The sequence below is a fragment of the Phaeoacremonium minimum genome, assembly GCF_000392275.1.
Source record: "Phaeoacremonium minimum UCRPA7 unplaced genomic scaffold PA7_03_scaffold_292, whole genome shotgun sequence".
In the NCBI taxonomy this organism is placed as follows: domain Eukaryota; kingdom Fungi; phylum Ascomycota; class Sordariomycetes; order Togniniales; family Togniniaceae; genus Phaeoacremonium; species Phaeoacremonium minimum.
In genome coordinates this window covers 66943-87085 of record NW_006921197.1, presented here as the reverse complement: position 1 = coordinate 87085, position 20143 = coordinate 66943, and the positions used below count along the sequence as shown (strand labels likewise).

The window sequence follows — 20143 nt, the reverse complement described above, 5'->3', positions numbered from 1 at the left end:
TGTCAGTAGATGGTTGTGCAGCAAACGCCTCCGGCCGCCGTGAAGCCATGACACATGCAAAGGGGTAGATCGCCATGTGGTCGTGTCTGCAAATGTCCCTATAATACATGTTCTCTCTCCCACAAGAGTGTTCGACGAGGTGTGCGGTGTCATCCGGCCTGTCTCTGAACATCGCCAAGCACGTTCGGTTCATCAACGTTGTCATTTAGCTTCGTAAGTATCCTGAAGTCTCCGATATGGCGGTCATTCGTATGTCGTCTCACGTGGTCGATACCGTGGCTCGCCTTACAGTATTGCTTCGCTCAAGGTCAGCTGCATCGCTGACACTTCGCTGCCTTTCTGTGCGTTGTTCATCGCCCGAGCTTTCATCCCCGCGCTCGAAATCGTCCGAGTCATCATCTTCATCATATTCTTCCGGGTCTTCCACTATCCTGCTACCTCCCCCACCTCCCATCTCATCCTCTTCTTCAGAGTCACTCTCCTCATCAAAGACGACTTGCCTCAGGACGCTTCGCTCAAATAACTCGAGCATACGCCTGCCATTCAACCGAAAATGACGGCTCTCCATCAAAGAGATGACCTTCCGGAACATCTGAGGTTGACGGAAGCCAGGTGCTTTCTTTTGCTGCTTGAGCTGGAGAAGCTCATTTCGGGCTCGATTGAAGAGGACTGAGTTGCCGAGGTCGATGTAAAGCTCCAAAATCTTCTGATTCGTTGGATCTGGATCTAACACAACCTGATGCTCATGCATATCGGCCGAACCAGCTATTAAATCATCAGTAAGCACGGCGAGAAGCGATTCAGATCTCGGTCGAGACGGCATAGCAGGGGGTTCGACCGTCTCCGTCTTCTGCGTATCAGCGACGACTACCGAGGTGGCTGTCTCATGCTTCCACGGTTTGAGAGAGAAGAACTTTGAGAGATCGCTGGGTATACAGAAGCCCAGGGATGCACCGAGAGTATTGGTATTCGAGTCCCAGCCCTGTTCCGAAAGAATCTCTAAACCATGTACCGACCGCGAGATCAAACCTAGGACGAAGAAAGCCGTCCCGCGCAGGCTCATGACCTCATGTGTCTCTGCGATCTTGATGATACGTTCCACCACGTCGCAGCTCTCCAAGAAGGGTGCACCAAGCTCCATAGATCCAACATTTCCGACTGCCCACATGCTGCCTTTCACTTTGGTCATCAATTCGCGGTCATCGTATTGCATGCCATAGTCTCGGATGGTGGTAGCGAACTCATCAAAGTGTCCCTTGTCTCGGAGCAGCTTGCATCCCTCTTGCGTGCGCGTTAGCTCGCGGTAGAAATGGGGCGGGACATGGCTGTCAGCCTCCAGATCGGGTTCCTCCTCGAATAAGCTGACACGATGGCTTTGATCTTCTGCAGTTTCTCCAAACGCCCGAGCCAAGCTAGCTTCAATAACGCCAACATAAGTGTCGTTTCTGCCGAGGAACCAGTCATCCATCTCATTGCTGATGTAGTCCAAGCCATCGAGGTAGTGATATCCAATTGAGGTAGAAAGAAAGCGCAGTAGAAGCGGGGCTCCTATTTCTCCGAGATGGTCCAGGGCAGGCCGGCATTCGACAATGTACTCGAGATAGTTCTTGGTATTGCATGCCTTTTCTAGTATCTTTACTGCTGTAGCGCATACCTCGACATCAGGGTCATACAGCTGCGTTACTAACAACTGAATTGCCCACTTCGAATCATGTGCTAAAGGAGAGTTCACCCGAGGGCTAGTGGCGTATTTTCGGAGTGCATTTGTTGCATGTATGCGGATGTCCTTTGTTCCTGCGGTCAGGGCTTTTGATAGAAGAACTCTGGGATGACCCTGCAGAGTATAATCGAAATTGGTCAGCAGAAGCTTGATCAAGTCTGGCCGTTGCTTTAAATCAACAATGTGGTACATCATGTTGAACATTCGCCATCTATCAAGCATCTGGAGACCCTTCGGATCACCGCTCAGGACACCTAACATTGGGAAATAGCCTCCGCATAAAGTGTCAGTGAGCCGGTCCTTTGAGAACATTGGGAATTGTGCAGTGAGCCCGCTCGTCTGGATTATCAAGTTAGCATCAAAGAAGACAATTATCAAAAGTACAATTAGCTCACTGGATCACATTGAGCCAAACATTCGGCGACTTGGCGCAAGAGCTTGTTATCGGCGAGATAGGCGATACCTTGTGGCGACTGAAGGAGAGTGTGCATCAGAGCACATCCCACGCGAACGTATCTCTGCGTGTTCCTAGTGTTCTTGATTTCAGAGAACTTGTACTTGAAAGGGCGATAGAAGCTCATCATTCTCTTAATGAACTTGGATGCCTTGATGGCTTCTTCTAGCCTCTTTCCATTGACCAACGGTCCCTCGATGATCTTGAGAACGACCTCCCAATTCCATTTTGTGTAATTTGAATGGCTCAGCACCCCCGAATCGATGAGTAGTTGCCTAAAAGTTGCCTCATCAAGATTGACAGAAGTCGTGCTCTTGGGCTGCTCTTCTTCCAACCCTAAGCTCAAAGGGTTACTCGATGGTAGAGTGCCTGGGGTAAATGTCGATGGCAATGATCTATACAGAGTCCTGCTGACAGAACTGATCTGGTACACGATACCTGTGGAGATATAATGCGCGTTGTCTTTGAAGTTGGTGGCTGCGGCAAACAATTCCGGCAGTAATTGCAAATCACTGCTCCAGGACGGTGGTAATAAACGGCTTGATAATCTCAAGACTTCGCCCATGAGAAGAGTTGACTTCCGCTTGAAAGTCGGATTATCAGTCCCCTGTGTGACTCGAAGTAGAGTCGGGAGGAGGCCACACTTGATAAATATGGCCAGCAGCAGCGCCGTGTAGTGTTCGACAAAGTTTTGCTCCCCTCCATCATCCTCTACATAAGTAGGAGGAGATTTCGTAGCTGTGGATTTCAAGTTGGCTACCCTGCCATAAGTGGTCAACCGCCGACCAGCGAGGTACGATGTGGCCCAAGCTGGGGATTTGATTCTGAGCAAGGAATAGAGGAGGTCGATGATGGTTTCTCGTATTGGCTGGCTTGGCAGATCTAAGCTTGTGATAAGAGACCTTATCGCCCGGAAGTCAAACATAGAAAGGTTCATGAGACCTGACCATGTCTTTAAAGAGGAGGCAACAGCTTTGGAGTTTTGTTTCAGGATAGCCTCGTTGGTGAGAAAGTGGTCGGTGAAAGCCGTGAAGAGGACTTCGAGTTCATACCCGGCTCTTAGGTATTTCCGTTTTCGAGGGACGTCTAAGAGAAACAGAAAGGCCGCCGTCAAGCTTTCGGGAGCTTTATAGGATCCTTCAGCGAGAGCCTCTGACAACGGGGACAGGCCTCCAGAGGCTAGCAACAGTCGTGGATCTTTGACCAGAATTTCAGCCAACGTTTCCAAGCAAATTGGTCGGAGACGGTCCTCCGGTTGCTCTGCTATGGCTGCAACGGTCCGGACTACCGCTCTCGAGACTTCCCGAATCCCATCCTTGATATCCAAGAACGCCCGAACGAACTTGAGGGCTTGCTCCCGTTCTAAGTCTGCTTTTCGGTCCTTGATAAGCGACGACACTACGATGTAGTCGGTATTGAGGGTGCGAATCTTCTTGAGTGAAGATGCATCCGACATTGCATACCGGGTCATGCGATAGCCGGCGGCCACAACCTCCCTGCTTTCGCTCAGAAGCATGACCTGCATACGTAGTCCAAACACAGACCAAACTAGATCATATTTGAGGGTGGGATACCGCTTGAACAGGTCAACTAGATTGTTCGCCCTGGCAACGTAGTATTCCGGTGCCATGCCTTCCACCTCGAGTGCTTGTAGGATCTCCGCAAGTGCAAATGTGGGGGACTCTGTTGGCTCTTCGAAAGGCGAATCGGCACCACTTCTTGAGGCACTGGGTGGCGATCGTAAACCATTTCTCGAAAACATATCTTCGGTCCTCGACCTAATGGGTGTTGTTGGCGTCGCCTTTGACCTTTGGGCATCTGATATCTTCTGTCTCAGGTCTTTTATTCTTATGTTTGAGCTGTTGAGCTCTGCCTCCACTCTCTGCCTTTGCTCCTTCGTCTGCTTCGCCTTCTTTGTATTCAACGCCTCCAGCATATTCTCGCTACCCTCTTTGATCTTCATCTCTCGGCTGAGGGCGTCACGCAGAGCCGCGAGCGTCTGCTGAGCAAGTCCGTCATCGTCGAGTTCGTCGAGCTTCTCCAAGTTCGTGAAGAGGTCTGGTCGGCTGCCCGCCCGGCTCGGAGCCATCTGGCTGCGTAGGTCGGAACTGAAACTGCCAGGTGCAGCCATGGAGGATGGGTTGAGACTCGAGCCTCGAGGTGCGAAGCTCACGGCGGACGCAGACAAATTGCGCACCGAGGCGGCGCCATTGGCGGGCGCTGGGGGTTGCAGGCCACCTCCCCCGCCATCATTTCTGTCGAGGCTGGGTCTGGATGAAGCTATAGAACTAAGGGTCGAGGCTGACTGCTGGGAGGCGAAGCTCTTCTGGGTCGGGGTTGCTGAGGCGCTCAACATGGTTGATGGCCCAGCCATTGTCCTCCGCACAGGACAGCAGCCTCAGCTGGACCATTCGAGGGAGCCTTATGAAGTGCGATGGTCGCGGGGTCGCTGCTGTGTCATCTCATATATATGCAAAGTTGTCAGACCCCGCCTAGTTGTACAATTCGATGTGTTCTCGCTCAAGTCGGCTTTGCTTGCGCTACAAAGGCTTGCGGCTCAGTCGTTCTCGTCGTCACTTCCAAGCTTGGGTGGAGACGGGATGTGGGACAGCCACAGGAGGGGCGCTTTAGCTGTGCTGTTGAGGGATAAGAATGGATAGTCTGTGTAGATGCGACAAGAAAGCGATGGGAAAGCGTCTCTAGCTGCTAATTCTCTGCGCCCTCAAGCAAGATCACCATCCAAAATGTCGTTCAATCACACATCCGCATGCTCTGTCGCAGTCAGGACAGCAAGGGCCACCACACTGCTGTTGGCTTGAGTGTGGAGGTCGTTGTGACAACAGCCTACCAACCAGATTGTGGCTGACAGGGGCGCTTCCCTGGGCGGCATCCTCCTTCGCTTGCGCTCTCGACACCCAGACGGGGCAGGGGCTTAAACGCAACCTCAACCCTCCAACGAAGCAAAGCCAAAACCGCTTTGCAGCCCAGAGTGCGGCAGAGCAAGCCACACCAGCCAACCAGCGACATGGAGGGACTACTTTATAGGTTATTGAGGGGCACCTTAATATCCGTCTATAAGAGATCCCGATCTATGGATTCTGATCTGCAATCGAGTGGGATAGCATTCCTCCTTGGAGCACTACATACATATCGGCCTACATGAGGTCAATGAGGTTGGCAGGTCCATCAAAGGGAGAAAGACAGATCGGGAGAGATGCGGCCGCGACACTGTGTTGGGCATTTTCCGCCTCCCTGATGTTGGGAGCGGCGTAGAAGCTCCATCTATCGCATGGCCAGTCTTCACTCTAGACAAAGAGATGAGATCTTAGCTTACCCTACCAAAACTCATTCAGGTTTTGACTTCTGTGAGGTTCTTCGCATTTGAGGGGCTGGTATCATCTAGTATGATGATGCCTTGGTGATGCCCCCAACCTGTAAGAGAGCTTGTAGGCTATCTGAGAGCTCGATCCCGATCTGGCATTAGCTTATCACATCCCATAGCGAGGCTCCATGTCAAGATTGACCAGTCATCGACGGTGATGTCGCCGATAATGAGCGATACGCACTCGAGACTCGCGCCTCAGAGAGAGTTGGTCGTACGATGATGGCAGACTCCGCTAGACTGACCAGTCTATCGTATCTTACATACCTATTCCATGAGAGAGACTGTGCAGAACCAAGTGTTCCAACAAGGCTGATGGCGAGCCAGCCAGCGAGTTGAACCCCGCAACGTGATGGACTGGACCCTGAGGACGGGCCCCTCCATCGTCAGAGTGCATCAAATGCAATTGCAGCGATTAAATGGAGCTCGGCCGACAATGCTAGCTAAACGGCTCCTAGGCTGTGGCCCGGACGAGATTGGGCCTGATGTTATCGTTTATCAATTGTCACTGAGTCGCGCTCAGCCCAGTTCCTGTGGAAAAATTCTGTCAAGAAAATAGGCTTTTGGAGCGTGCTGCGGCCCCCGTCAACCGGGGGAGGCCATCTCCAGGAAGGCCGTCGGCGGGCTCCGGAGCGGCCCACCGCTGTATTCCCCGCCTAAAGTCGCCTCATTGATACCATCCGCAGAGCTTGACAGGCTGCAGTACGCCAAAGCTTGAGCTCGGCCTCGCGTCTGGCTACGTCGTCGCGGGGGGTTGCTATGCAGCAGAACGAAAATCCACGGCCGGCTGTTGGCGGTGGCTGCTTGTGTGCCGATCTGAGGCGCTCTCCGGCCCTCGTTTGCTAGCAATGGAGCTCGACGGACGCCGCTGCTGCTAGATAGATAGAGAGATGTGTGGTGTTGGCAGGTAGCTAGGTAGCTCGGCCTCTTACATCAACACCAAGCAGGATGAGGTCAGGCCTGAATATAAATATGCCGCACCGCCCATCTCCGTAAATTCTTGTGGATTCCCTCTTGCTGTTTCACTCATCTCATCAGTCTCCAGCTTCATCGTGATCCAGGTGTTGTAATTGGCCTCCTGCTCCCAGCCTTTGCTTCATATAGCCTCTCCATTTACTAGTGTTACCTGCTATCTCATATTCCCACTGTACCATCGTGCTTTTAGAGTTCGACAACCTCCTACAAAGAGTCAGCACTGCCAATTCGTATCCTCTCGCAGCAGACCCTCTCCCACATATCCAAGACAATGGCCAGACTTGCTTCCGCACGTTACGGCAAGGACAATGTCCGTGTCTACAAGGTCCACCGTGACGAGAAGACCGGAGTACAGTCCGTGACGGAGATGACTGTGTGCTGTCTCCTGGAGGGCAAGATCGAGACCTCTTACACCGAGGCCGACAACAGCGTCGTTGTCGCCACCGACTCCATCAAGAACACCATCTATATCAAGGCCAAGGAGCACCCGGTCAACCCCCCGGAGCTGTTCGCCAGCACCCTGGGCCAGCACTTCCTCGACACCTACCCGCACATCAGCATCGCGCACATCAAGATCATCGTGCACCGCTGGACCCGCATGGTGGTTGACGGCAAGGAGCACCCGCACAGCTTCTTCCGCGACGGTCAGGAGACGCGCAATGTCGACGTCGACGTCACCCGGGATGGCGTGGCGATTAAGAGCGGCATCGTAGGCCTGACGGTGCTGAAGAGCACCGGCTCCGCCTTCTACGGCTTCGTGCGCGACGAGTTCACCACCCTCGGCGAGACCTGGGACCGTATTCTCAGCACTGACGTCGACTGCGGCTGGACCTGGAAGAAGTTCCCCTCGCTAGCCGCTATCAAGGAGGTGACCCCCAAATTCGACGCCGCCTGGGAGGCTGCGCGCGGCATCACCATGAAGACGTTCGCTACCGACGAGAGCGCTAGCGTCCAGAACACCATGTACAAGATGTGCGAGCAGATCTTGGACGCCGTGCCTCAGGTCGAGCTGGCCAACTACTCTCTGCCGAACAAGCACTACTTTGAGATTGGTATGTTCATAATCAGACAATTCGTACCCGTTCCACCGAGTACACCTTACTAATACCTTCGCTAGATCTGAGCTGGCACAAGGGCATCAAGAACACCGGCAAGGACGCCGAAGTCTATGCTCCCCAGTCCGGGCCCAACGGCCTTATCAAGTGCGAGGTCGCCCGCACCCTGGGGTCGAAGCTATGAGATTCTGTATAACATCAAAACGCATATTCATGAAATCATGACCATTGGCGCTCGGTTTTAGATTGGCCAAATACTCCCTGGGTCTAATGGTGTTTCTTTGGGCGGTTCCGGACCCATCTCTGGATGAGATCTTAATTACACTTATTGATACCAAATAACATATAAAAAAAATACAAAAATGATATAACCTATTCAACAAATGACAAGTACAAGTTCGCCTGTTTAGTGGTGAATAAGTGTATTCGTAAATGCCGTTTTAAATGCCATGTTATACATGTAGATAGATACATATACACGCTGAGTTCCGTGCGATTCCTATCGCCTCACTGATCTCACTGTCCAGCCATGATGAAGCTCAATATGCTTAGTAGTCACACAAGGCCACCAGCCTATCATCAATTCTCCTCGCTCATTCTGCCACTATAGCGTCTCCTTGTCCGCCTGCCGTATCGCCTTGACCACATCCTGCCAGCCCTCCTCGCCGACCTTCTTGTCCCCGAACCGCACAATGTTCGCGTCGTAGGGGTGCGCCTCACCCTCGAACGCCTTGAGCCGCGCCAGCCGCTTGTCGCGCAGCCTGTTCTTGGGCAGCATGCCGCTGACGGCCTTGCGCAGCACCTCGGCGCCGCCGTGCTTCTCCATCAGCAGGTCCATCGTGACGCTGCGCAGGGAGCCCGGCCGGGTGTTGTGCCTGTAGTACGTCTTGCGCCACTTCTTGAGGCCTGTGGTGTACAGCGCCGCGCAGTTGGTCACCACTACGTAGTCGCCGCAGTCCGTCGACGGGTCCCAGATCGGCTTGTGCTTGCCCATCAGCAGCACGGCGATGCGGCTGGCCAGTCTGCCTAGGGAGGGTGGTGTGATTGCATCAGGGGGGGATTTGATCGTGGAGAGTGTGGAATGAGGCGTCGAGGCGGATATGTGATGCCATGATCGGGAGTAGGCGAGACGGGTCTGCGAAGGTGTTAGATCCTGTTGAATGCATCCCGACGATCCTTGGGACTTACGAGACCGACTGTCTGTGACATCTTGAAGGGATGCTAGGGAGCAAGTCCCCTCATCCAACCGGCTCTGTCGTAAATCAGAAGCGTGTCGCGGCTCAATTGGAGCTCTCCGTCGGTCTCGGCGGTCCCTGGAGCAATTCGTCCCACGGGCGTTGTTCGTGATGGTTCGATCGGATGAGCACGAAAGTTTGATACGATTGGATTTCCGCCTGGGTAAAAGTTGCTGCGTCGTGACCAATCACATGGCAGATGGCCCAAGCTTTCTCCATCGCGGGCGGCCCTTCTGGAAACCTCCGAGCAGCGGAGCCGAGAGACAGGCGATTTCAAAGCAAGCGTGACGGAGGTGTGTTAAGTGACATAATAATTTCTACGAATCGCGAACGATAAACCAACGGCAAGTAAGCTCGTCTAAGTGAAGCAGCCCTTCTTTTCTCTTATCGCGGTCTTCTCCTTGTAATTTTCAACTTGGCTTGTACTTCCATGCATAAGTCGACAAGACTCATAGTCGGCATCTCTAGCTTTGCTTTCATTGCTTCCGCGGGCGCATATACTTGGAACACCCGGCGGCAGTTCAGCACAGCAACCCAGCTCACTGCCGATAACAAAACCGCACACAGCAAGATGACTGTCGACAGGAAGTTTGAGGTCCGTACTCTTCTGGTTATCTGCAAAGCCACGACCCCTTTCATATCTTGGCTGCGAGATAAGGTGGGAGCAGCGAGCGAGCACGGCTTGCTAATGAAACACGAAACAGACCCTTTTCGCTGTTCCCATGACATGTGATGGCTGTGTCAAGGACGTTTCAGACACACTTTACAAGCTCAAGGGAATATCCAAAGTCGAGGCTAATCTACAAGAGCAATCAGTGAGGGTTGTGGGATCAGGTACGGCTGAGAGGTTTCTGTTTCTATTACACTCGTCCGTTTATCGTCTGAACCCTGGCACGTCTCTCGGGTCAGGGGTTTTGACAGGTTCGCATTGGCTTCAAGGTTTATATGCTAACCTTGGGCACACCAACAGCACCGCCTTCAGCCATTGTAGAAGCAATCGAAGCCACAGGTCGAGATGCAATCCTACGAGGGACGGGAGGATCAAACAGTAGGTGCAGGACTTCATTTGATCCCTTGTCGGTGACTCCCTAAACCGGGCTGTTGAAGCTTGATTTTGCTGGTGACATGGCTGGTTTAGAGAGTTCCAGAATGAGATTGTGGCTTGGTGCATTTGCTGATCTCCTTGTTTCTCCTTCCAATTTGCAGGTGCAGCAGTCAGTATATTGGAAACATACCATCACCCTGACAATGATACGACGAAGGAGGCAGTGACGTTCAACGAAAGACATGTCAGGGGGCTGGCACGCATGGTTGAAATCTCAAAGACGGTGACCTTAGTCGATCTCACACTACGTGGTGTGGTACCAGGAACCTATCGAGCGACTATCCGAGAATATGGTGATCTCAAGCATGGAGCATCTTCAACTGGGCCAGTTTGGAAGGGCGACCTGACGGCAAGGCCTGAGCAGGAGAAGTCAACGAGGGGGTTTCTCGGCACTGTTGAGATTGGCCCAGATGGTCGAGGAGCCGCTTTCCTCGACCGATCATTCCAGGTATGGGAGGTTATTGGCCATGCTTTTGCCGTGACGAGACAGGACGAATCTACGGGAAAGCCACTGGAGAATGATGAGAACACCGTTGTGGGAGTTATCGCAAGGAGCGCAGGGGTGTGGGATAACGACAAGACTGTATGTTCTTGTACGGGCAAGACATTGTGGGAGGAGAGAAAAGACGAAGTCAAGAACGGAATGCTGTGACGGGTTGGCATCTAGAGTCAATATTCGATATGAATAGCACGATGTTGAAACCAGTCACTGATTAATGATCAAGAATAAGCTTAAGCAGTGCCAAGCTCGAGATCTTGGGGTAAGGACGAGACATGTGCCACAGTGTAAACACAATATCTCAGAGCCAATCGTCCGACATTGAGATCCCAAATATCAAGCAGCGCTACGAGCCGGTCGTAGCGGTCTTGGCGTGTAGGTTGGGTTGGAGTTGCACGATTGTGGTCCGTGAGGGAGAAAAATGGAACGCAGAACAATATCCTTAAAGGGTTATCGATCTTGCCATCGATTTCTCTGAATCGTGTGATGGGATTGTAAATGGCATCAGGTTAAGGGGCAGGAGGTTGCTAGGGTTGAGGTTGAAGTAACAGAAGAGAGAGGGTGTGTCTGCAGTGTTGGCTCTCAGATACAAGGGATCAGATAAAATCGTCCCGAAAGGTCGGCAAGCTCAAACCCACCGGCGTAGGTGGCGTCTGCGGGCCGTTTTGGCTCTATACAGTATTGGGCAGTGATGTGCATTGCGCACCTCTACAAACCCAGGCCGTGCCATGCCATGCTTGTGTTCCAGCTTTCGTATTCGATCTTTGGTATCGCGGTCTCGGGGAGGTACAGATGAAGTGGAAAAACAACATTGGGTACCGCAACAGATTATCTACTATCGGAAAGGAGCAACTGATCTTCTTTTGGGTGTTTCGCCAGAAGCAAAAGCTTTCTGGCTGGAAGCTCGGCGAGAGCAGACTCGAGTACTTAGGTAGCCTGGACAGAATGCCCATCTAGACCCGGACCCTTGTCAGTGACTGACAGCCAGCTGGAGTGAGGCGAGGTCTGTCAAAACAACAGGATGGCGGATACTGCAAAGCTTGGCTCCTGTTTCCAAGTACAGACCAGGCTTTTTCGCTCCTTCCTGTCGGCACTTGATGCGATCTCAAAAGGGGTCTGCGAAGTACGTGTACGACGAATTGCTGCTAGGAACTCACAGACACCCGTTGTTCGAGGCAGATCATGTCGCAGAAGACCCCACCGATCGAATACCGGAAGGGAGGCGGAGCAGTGACAGCGCAGGGGACTTGAGACGGCGGACAGGGACCCCACGCCTCTAGCAGCAACACCTTAATTCTTAGCCCGAGTTCTAGAGTAGATGGTTCTTGAGGTTCCGGCACAAGAACCAGGCTTGTTTAGGGATGCTGGCAGAAAGAGTCGAGATCCTTGGCCGTTGAGGCTGTGGCCCGCGGTTTCGATTTCAACCAGGCTTGTTTCGACAACGACTCTAGACCAGGAACCAACGTAGGAAGGGCCAAGCTGTTGACGTAACCAAGCAGATGAAGGGCAGCTAAGTCATGCGCTGGGTATGGATCCCTACTGCTGAACGTGGAGGCCAAGTCACTCTGCTTGCAATAGTATTTTTTTCTAAACTAGAATAGGGTTGTATAGGGACGGTCAGGCGAACTGGGTGTCTAAAAAAGAAAGTTGTGAAGAGACACTTTCCGTTCTGAAGGGGAGTTCTAGATTTCGAGAATTGGTCCAACTATGGTAGATGCGACCTAACTTACCAGCGGAAGGTGCATTTACCAGCGCGCCACTACTTCCTTCGAGCTTTACACTCTCGTCCAGAATCTTTTTGACACTCTGCTAATTAACTACATTTACATGCATCGACTTTAGCCTCTTTACAGTCCCAGCACGTGCTGGCTAAGATCTTGCATTGCGTCCGTTCTCTTGCGATGAGAGACAGGCTGGAGGACAAGCGAGTTTCATAAGTGGGCTACCCAACCTACCCTTCCCCACTTGCTGATCCCTTCACTGGAACAGCCCGAATATCAGGGACGAAAGGACCAATAGCAAGGGAAAAGAAGCATCTGCGTCGGGGATTTCTCTCCAGAAATGGCCTCGCAGCACGGATACGCAATGCAACATCATGATCAAGAAGCTGTCGGAGCCTCCCGGTGTCAGGCTTGTCAGTTCTACTCTCGATTTGCTAGGCGTACCAGCATAGGTAGACAAGTGTTCAAGCTGACACAGCGGCAAAGGTCATTCTTGAATCCCGTCGGCGACTGTCCAGGACTACGAAGCTTGTCCTCCTATCACTAACACCACATGGGTTACCTGACCGTATCAGCAGGGTTGCACAAAGTCAGTATCAATGTCTCCCACACCGATGCAGGAACATGGGCATGGCGCAAGGTACGATTGCATTGCACATGTGAGCACTTCGCCAGAGCTCTGCAATTGCCTGCACAACCCCACTATGCCGTCCATTCAGACATGCTCGATGCCATGTCCGTGATCACGGGCATCATCGGAGTGTTATCAATAGATAGTGCCATGCTCTGTTGATCACATCTGTATGTGACAATGCGGGTCCATCCAGCCGGAGAACACTCTTGACCCGGGATAGCAATCAATAGCACGCTGCGAGGAGATTCACAGTGTTCAATTGTGATAGTTCCATACCGCGAACGCAGTATTGGCTTGGTGGGCGCGTAATCAGCTACTCCAATTGACAGAACTCACCTCTCATCGCTTATTACTGCTATTTGTTGGTTGCCAGCTGAGATCCTTACAACATGCCATCCCTCAGCTGTTTCTCCTCGCCTTACTTTTAGGCGTACCGCTGTGCCTCCTACGCCGCTTCCAGGCAGATCTCTGGCGACTACCGCGATGACAGCTTTGGTGCTTCTGTAACAACCAACAAGCAATACACGGTACAGGAGGGCTCCTAAGGAACAGTGACGACAAAGAGCGTGGCTTAGGGGAACTGGTGGATCTGCAGGACGGCAGGACGGCAAAATAACGGTGGTGTGGAGGCCACTGCGTGGTAGGATACGCGCCCTTGGAACGCCTCATGTACGAGACGAAGCACAAGTGCCGTTGGCTGGGCCAATCACAACCGTGGCTCAGTTCCTGGAACACTTCCTGCATGAGCGGGACAGGCCTTGATTCGCAACAGACCCACGATGTCTGCGACAGGCTATATGGTCATGGCATTCATGCATGGGTCGCGGCCAAGGGCAACAGCTCACGAGAACCTTCATTGACGTCCCAAATTGGCTATACAGATGCCACATGTGCATACGTTGGGGCTTTTGGCCGGCCTAAGCCACGTTCAATCTGAACCGTTGTTTAATCAATCTCACAGAAAAAGATGATCGCAGTGGCTGGCAGCCGGCAACCAACATTGTATCAAGATGGCAGTTGGCTAAGTCGCAGATAATCAGGCCGGTAAGCGGTATTAAGCGCAGTCTATAAGCGATCAATGTCTATTTCGATGTTGAAGCAAGCATTCAGACCTCAATCGCGGGATTCATACCACGCAAGGCATATCACTGGGCTGTAGAGTGGTTCGCACGTTGAGGAACCGTTCTGTAAGTTTATGACGGGGCTCTTTTCGAACCGCCAAGGGTCTCTTCAACATCCAGATCATTGGCGGGCATCTTTGGCCCTTGGCACACACACGCTGGGCATGTCTCTTACACGGATGCCAATGCACATCAACATTCGATTCCTCTTATTATGCTTGTCGAGATGGTTCGATTTTGACTCCGAAAAACATTCGATCCTAACCCCATTCATGATCAAGTTGTTTTCCCGTCTAAAGCTAAGCAACTTGAGATCTACGGAAGTCGAGGGAAACGCCATCCTTCAACTGGGGAAGACACTCCCACACAGGCAAACATCCCTACAACCCCTACGAGATTTGATCAAGGCTACAGCAGTCGACATCTCAGCAGAGTGATCACCCCGTCTTACTTCAAAGTAACAGTCCTCAGTCTCCATTGAGATACACTTTGATAAGGGCACACCCTCTTGAACCGCCTACAGCCCCTGGCCCCTGTCGCCGTCTCGGTCCCTGTTCCTGCCCCTGGCTTGCCCAGTCATACAGGCTGGTTCAGCGCCGCTTCACCCCGAGCACAGGCATCATTAGTGTTTGGGTTGTCCACTCCGAGCCAGGAAGCAACGAGCCCATCTGCGTGCCCTGCATGATATACACCCAGGCGGTACCTCGCAAGTCCCCCAGAAGGTGCGGCCAGGCGGGTTGCCATTCTATTCTCTCCAACCTTCCATTCTTTTCATACTTTTCCATTCCTTTCCCGTTAGGCGCTGGCTTTTCGTCCTTCATCCACTCATTCCTCTCCGAACAAGAGCCACTAGCAGTCGAGCAATCTCCCGCCGACCCAAATCCAGTCCTTTCCGCGAAAGAGAATACCGACCTAATCATACAACTACACAACTGGCGAGTTACCAAAAGCAGCTCGAGCTGTAAATAGATCATCGAAGAATCCGGGCATCGTTAGCTGGTACTTTATCAGAAGACGGATAGGAACGAGAGAGAAGAGGAAACTCTGAAGGAGCCGCTGGCCTGCCCTGCATCTCGTACCTACATACATCCGTTCGTCTCCGCTCTAGCCTACCCGTCTACGGGCTGCATCATCAACCCCAGACAAGCAAGTCACTTACCTCGGACGGCGTGCATCCTTCGACGATTGCCGAGAGCCATTATCGCAAGCTGCAGCACCAGAGCAGCATCACTTGCACCGAAGAACAGGCACAGAGAAGGGGAGACACAGAACGCACCAATTTCTTGGGGCAGCTTTCTGATCACACGCCAAGCGGCCACTAAGACGAGGCCTGAGTGCAAGCGAAGTGCACAATCCAATTCGGGCGTGCAGCCAAAAAGCGGGGATAACACCGACGGTCAACCCGTCACAGCGCACCAGCGCACTAATAAATCGAGAGCACCAAGGGACAGCACCCAAGGACGACTTACACTAGCTCGGCCAGAAGCGCCTTCGCCCGCCGCCCCAGCCCACCCTTCTTACTTGCCCTGACCACCCAAACCCAAACCCAAACCCACACCCACACCCACACCCGTACGCCCCCCTGTAGCGTAGTACATCTACTCCCCACCGCCCACTCGCCTGCGGCGCCTTTCTGTTTGAACTTCGCACGGAATCTCTCCTCACGATCTCTCACCTCTGCTCTGTGGACTGCTCTTTACACCAAATACCTCCCCGTCTTTGACAGTCGCGGGAGCGGCCCTCCTCTCTGCTCTTTCGGTAGCAAGACAGTCTCCGCCTTCTTACAACACCAAACCTAGCAGCCATGTCTCTAAAACAGGTACGCACTAGAGATTTAGACTCTCGGGTCGAGCCATGCGTGCGGGTCCCGCTGACTATCTGAACAGGAAATAGAGACCTGGGTCGCCGCCCTGGGGCGCTACGACAATAATGAGTTCGACGAGGCATTGAAGGAGTTCGAGAAGGTTGCCGATACGTCTAAGATTCTCTTCAACATGGGCGTCATCCATGCCACTCTCGGCGAGCATGAGAAGGCCGTAAGTCCAGCTCCTTCTAACTAAGCGGTTCTCACAACGGGGGACTAACACGAAGGGCCTAGGTCGAATGCTATCAACGAGCAATCAGATTAGATCAATACCTGGCGGTGGCATATTTCCAACAAGGCGTCTCAAACTTCCTGCTTGGCGACTTCGAGGAGGCATTGGCAAATTTCAATGATACATTGCTCTACCTTCGCGGCAACACGATGATCGACTACGCCCAATTGGGTCTTCTATTCAAGCTGTACTCTTGCGAAGTACTGTTCAATCGCGGTCTCTGCTACATCTACCTCCAACAGAAAGATGCCGGTATGCAGGATCTGTCTTACGCAGTGAAGGAGAAGGTGGTTGAAGACCACAATGTCATCGACGAGGCAATCAGGGAGGAGGCAGAGGTAATTGTTGCGAGCTCAGTTATATGTGTTCTATCGCTAATCTTTCTCGAGGGTTACACCGTCTTCTCCATCCCGGTTGGTGTTGTCTATAGACCAAACGAGGCCAAGGTCAGGAATCTGAAGACCAAGGACTACCTCGGAAAGGCTCGATTGGTCGCCGCCTCGGATCGTGCTAATGCTTTCACTGGCTTTGCTGGATCTGAGATCAAGAACGTGAGTTACTCCCGCTACTATGAGATAGACCTCATCTGACATAAGACAGGCCGGTAAATCCGAGACCAAGGATGACAGACCAGCAGACAATATTTCGTTTGCTGCAACGAATCTTGTCAAGCCTGGATTGCAGAGTCGAAGACAGCAGTCAGAGCCACCTGTTGGCCGTAATGTCTTTCCACCCACGCCACCACCCGAGAATGACAAGCCTAACACGATGAGCCGAGGCGCTTCTGTTCGAAACGGCCCGAAGCCGACGCCAGCTAAACTCAACATTGACAGAGCGAGACCAAATGATAAGTACGAGAAGACTAGCTCTCCTCAAGATCAAAGGGCACGACCATCCAGGGCGGCATCAGCAACACCCAGCAGAGGTTATTCTCAGAGGCAAGATCCGGGCAGGAGCAGACGATCCAATGATGAAGAGGAGGATGCCTATCCTGACGAGCTATACGACATGTACCAAGGTGGTGGCGGAGCTCGCCGTTCACAAGGTCGCAGCCGACAACAGTCTCGTCAATACATCGAGGAAGAAGACGAGGGTGGCAGTGACTATGACGATGGCTCGTTCGACGAAGGCGACTTCGAAATGGTCACAAATACGAGGCGGGGAACCGGCTCAATGTCCACTTCTTCTAGAGGCCAATCCAGGAGACCCGATATCCGAAAGGTCCGCGTCAAGGTGCACGCAGACGATGTTCGCTACATCATGGTTGGCGCTGCTGTTGAGTTTCCCGATCTGGTTGATCGTGTCCGAGACAAATTTGGTCTCCGCCGACGCTTCAAGATCAAGGTTCGCGATGACGATACCCCAGATGGTGACATGATCACCATGGGTGACCAGGACGATCTTGAGATGGTCATGATGACTGTCAAGTCCCAAGCACGGAAACAACGGTTAGACATCGGAAAGATGGAGGTGAGCTACAAACGTAACATCTACGATCCAGGCAAAGCAACTAACATATTTCTTTAGATCTGGATTCAGGAACTATGAACAGACAACTCTCATCCTTGCTCTCTTCTTCACGGCCGCCACATATATACCCAACTATACTACGCTACTCGACGCTACGAAGTAATGATGAATCTATCTCAATTCTCTTACCACCTATCTCGCCATTTTGTTATGTCGCCAGCTGGCTAGGGCTCTGACAGCAGCTCGATGACGGTTACCGTTTCCGCAACCACTCAAGCATTCACCCTCACCCAGCTTGGCATCTATTGCATCATCAATCAGCATATCTAGATGGAGAACCGGCGAACTGAGGTGTCTTTTTGCACTTGGTCCTTCATTTCTGCTTTTTATATCTATTATACCTTATGTTGTTTGGCAGATCCTGTCAAATTCTAATGTCCTTATTTTCTTTTCTTTTTTATATACCGCGCTGGAGTTCCTCGAGAGGGTTATTTGAGCAGTGGAGAGATCTAAGGGGCTGTAGACAAAACTGGCTTTTGAACAGTGGAAGAGGGGGAAAGGGATTGAATGATACCGAGTGGTGAATATACCCGCCAAAGTAGGGCGATCTGTCTTTTGGGATAGCATTACAGCGGAAGGCAACTCAAGAGGAGGATAGATAGCATCCTTGCTTAGTCTTGATGAATCTATCGATCGATCTTCAGACAACATTCAACACCTTGCACGATTTCCGTAGAGTGACTCCAAATTACGAGGACATGAGTACTACGCTCATCAGAAAGAGGATTCGCCGATCCGAGTGTCCGAGCACCACGGGCTGTTTCATTTCCTCGAGCATCAGACTCCTTGGGGTTTCGCCTCTTCTCGGCCAAACTCCAATTGGCCCGAGTGTCGAAACACATTACCATGATCATCTGCATTGAGGCTCTTACGTACATTCGGCCAAAGCCGTGGACTCCATGTAGCCATCGTCTTTGTACACGTCGTAGTAACTGCCATGCCTTCGAGCCGCAGGGGGATGCTACACATTGATTGGGTAAGCTCGACATGCGCACAAGCAGCAGACAAGTTCAACTTTGATTGGCTAGCACTCGGCGCTTACTCTTCCTTCAAGCGCTCTTTGATATAGAATTCAGACGGGTAAAAGAACACCAGAGTATTTTGGATCTAGAAGCAGCTACCACAGCAAAAGTACTGCCTTGATAGCCTTGTAGAGATTTTGGGACCTCACGACAGTGTATAGCTTCTCTTTCAGGCAATGCCCTTTCTGTCCCTATCATTCAGTTTGACATGCTTTTCGACATAGTAGCCAGCAACTTTTGAACTTTGAAGACCAATCCAGGTGTTAGGCCCTGGATGTCCTCTATGGTAGTCAATAATCTGCCACTCTGTAGCCGAGCCTGACCACCTGTTCCTGCCCTCCATTTGCCCCTTAACAGGTGATATGCCTTGAAAGTGTACAGCTGAGTAACTGCCTTGGAATAGCGACGAGTTCAGACGAATTTACACAATATTAAGGTCTTGGTTGCCTGAGTTAGCGTGTGAGAGTAGAAGACTGTCGAAGCTGCTCGATATTGTGTAGCCCCCTTATTGCCTAGGAAAACAGGCGACAACGAGCTTAGCAGTGAATACAATTCTAGTTCTTTGCCTATATATTCCCCTTCGAGGTTGTGGATTCAAAAATCTCCTCTCCTACTTTCTTTCATCGACATTCACTTTCAAATATACCCTACGATCTGATATCAAGAGATCTCCCTTACCCTTCACTGAAGATGGCTTTGCAGCCATCTTGTATGGATTCAGCCAGGTGCCTAGTGCACGAAGCTCCTGTCCTTAGATGTGACGCGACTGCCGTTCACGACAAGGTGAGCTAGACACTCCTAAATATCTGTCTCCCAGTGCCTTATTCGCTAATAAAAGCCAGCTGCCACCACCGAGAGTCAAGCCATGGGCATGACTACCTCCATTTTCTCATTCATGTTCGCCGCCGTCGATCCTTAGGAGTATAGCACGAAAGCACCTCCGGCAAACATTCTCATCCAGCTTGCTTCCAGGAGCTGTCCAAGCAAGTTCTGTCCCTGAGCATTGCCTCACTTGTGATCTCAGAGTGAGATCTCCCTCGGGACCATCAATCACTACTGTGAGCACTCCTCTACCTTAACAATAGCTCCTCTTACATTCCTTGTGCTGATTTCATCGCTACAGTGCGCTGTGAACGTCGTGTTCGTCGCAGACCCCACGAGTAACTTCCCCTGGAAGCATGTCCTTCAGCTTGGCCCTTCACGTGTACGCCATGCCCCTTGAGAGTCTCATAGTTCTGGTGGACTCCCGGGGGCATGTGTGCATTGCCAGGCTGTCTGGATGAGGTACAATGACGAGCTGTACTTGACCAACCAAATGCGATTCCGCGATAAACTCGACTAAACAACATTTATCACACTGGCGGAGGAGTAAATTCCTGCTGATAGTAGGCTTTTCTACTACCAGCAAAACTTCAACCCGATGCAGCCTGGTGTCGTTGAGTCTGCGATAAACTCGACTAAACAACATTAATCACACTGGTGGAGGAGTAAAATTCTGCTGATAGTAGGCTTTTCTACTATCAGCAAAACTTCAACCCGATGCAGCCCGGCGTCGTTGAGTTGGTGGCCTGGTTCATCGGCTGCATTGGGTTGA

The 20143-nt window shown here is 51.8% G+C and overlaps 4 protein-coding genes across 4 annotated transcripts; 2 read left to right on the top strand and 2 right to left on the bottom strand.

Moving 5' to 3' along the window:
* Positions 1-259: 259 nt before the first annotated feature.
* UCRPA7_3859 (putative cytosolic regulator pianissimo protein) lies at positions 260-4263 on the bottom strand (the record flags this gene model as incomplete). The annotated part of the gene is made up of 4 exons (XM_007916426.1): positions 260-1675; positions 1733-2059; positions 2116-2449; positions 3077-4263. 4 exons carry the CDS (start codon positions 4261-4263, stop codon positions 260-262), a joined length of 3264 nt encoding a protein of 1087 aa, XP_007914617.1.
* A 2539-nt stretch (positions 4264-6802) lies between these two features.
* On the top strand, positions 6803-7770 carry UCRPA7_3858 (putative uricase protein; the record flags this gene model as incomplete). The annotated part of the gene is made up of 2 exons (XM_007916438.1): positions 6803-7583; positions 7649-7770. 2 exons carry the CDS (start codon positions 6803-6805, stop codon positions 7768-7770), a joined length of 903 nt encoding a protein of 300 aa, XP_007914629.1.
* Positions 7771-8190: 420 nt separating this feature from the next.
* On the bottom strand, positions 8191-8795 carry UCRPA7_3857 (putative 50s ribosomal protein l13 protein; the record flags this gene model as incomplete). Its single annotated transcript, XM_007916429.1, has 2 exons — positions 8191-8721; positions 8775-8795. The coding sequence occupies 2 exons, from the start codon at positions 8793-8795 to the stop codon at positions 8191-8193; spliced, it is 552 nt and encodes a 183-aa protein (XP_007914620.1).
* A 6910-nt stretch (positions 8796-15705) lies between these two features.
* UCRPA7_3856 (putative nadph oxidase regulator protein) lies at positions 15706-17545 on the top strand (the record flags this gene model as incomplete). The annotated part of the gene is made up of 5 exons (XM_007916425.1): positions 15706-15720; positions 15788-15937; positions 16000-16548; positions 16598-17467; positions 17525-17545. 5 exons carry the CDS (start codon positions 15706-15708, stop codon positions 17543-17545), a joined length of 1605 nt encoding a protein of 534 aa, XP_007914616.1.
* Between the last annotated feature and the right edge of the window lie 2598 nt (positions 17546-20143).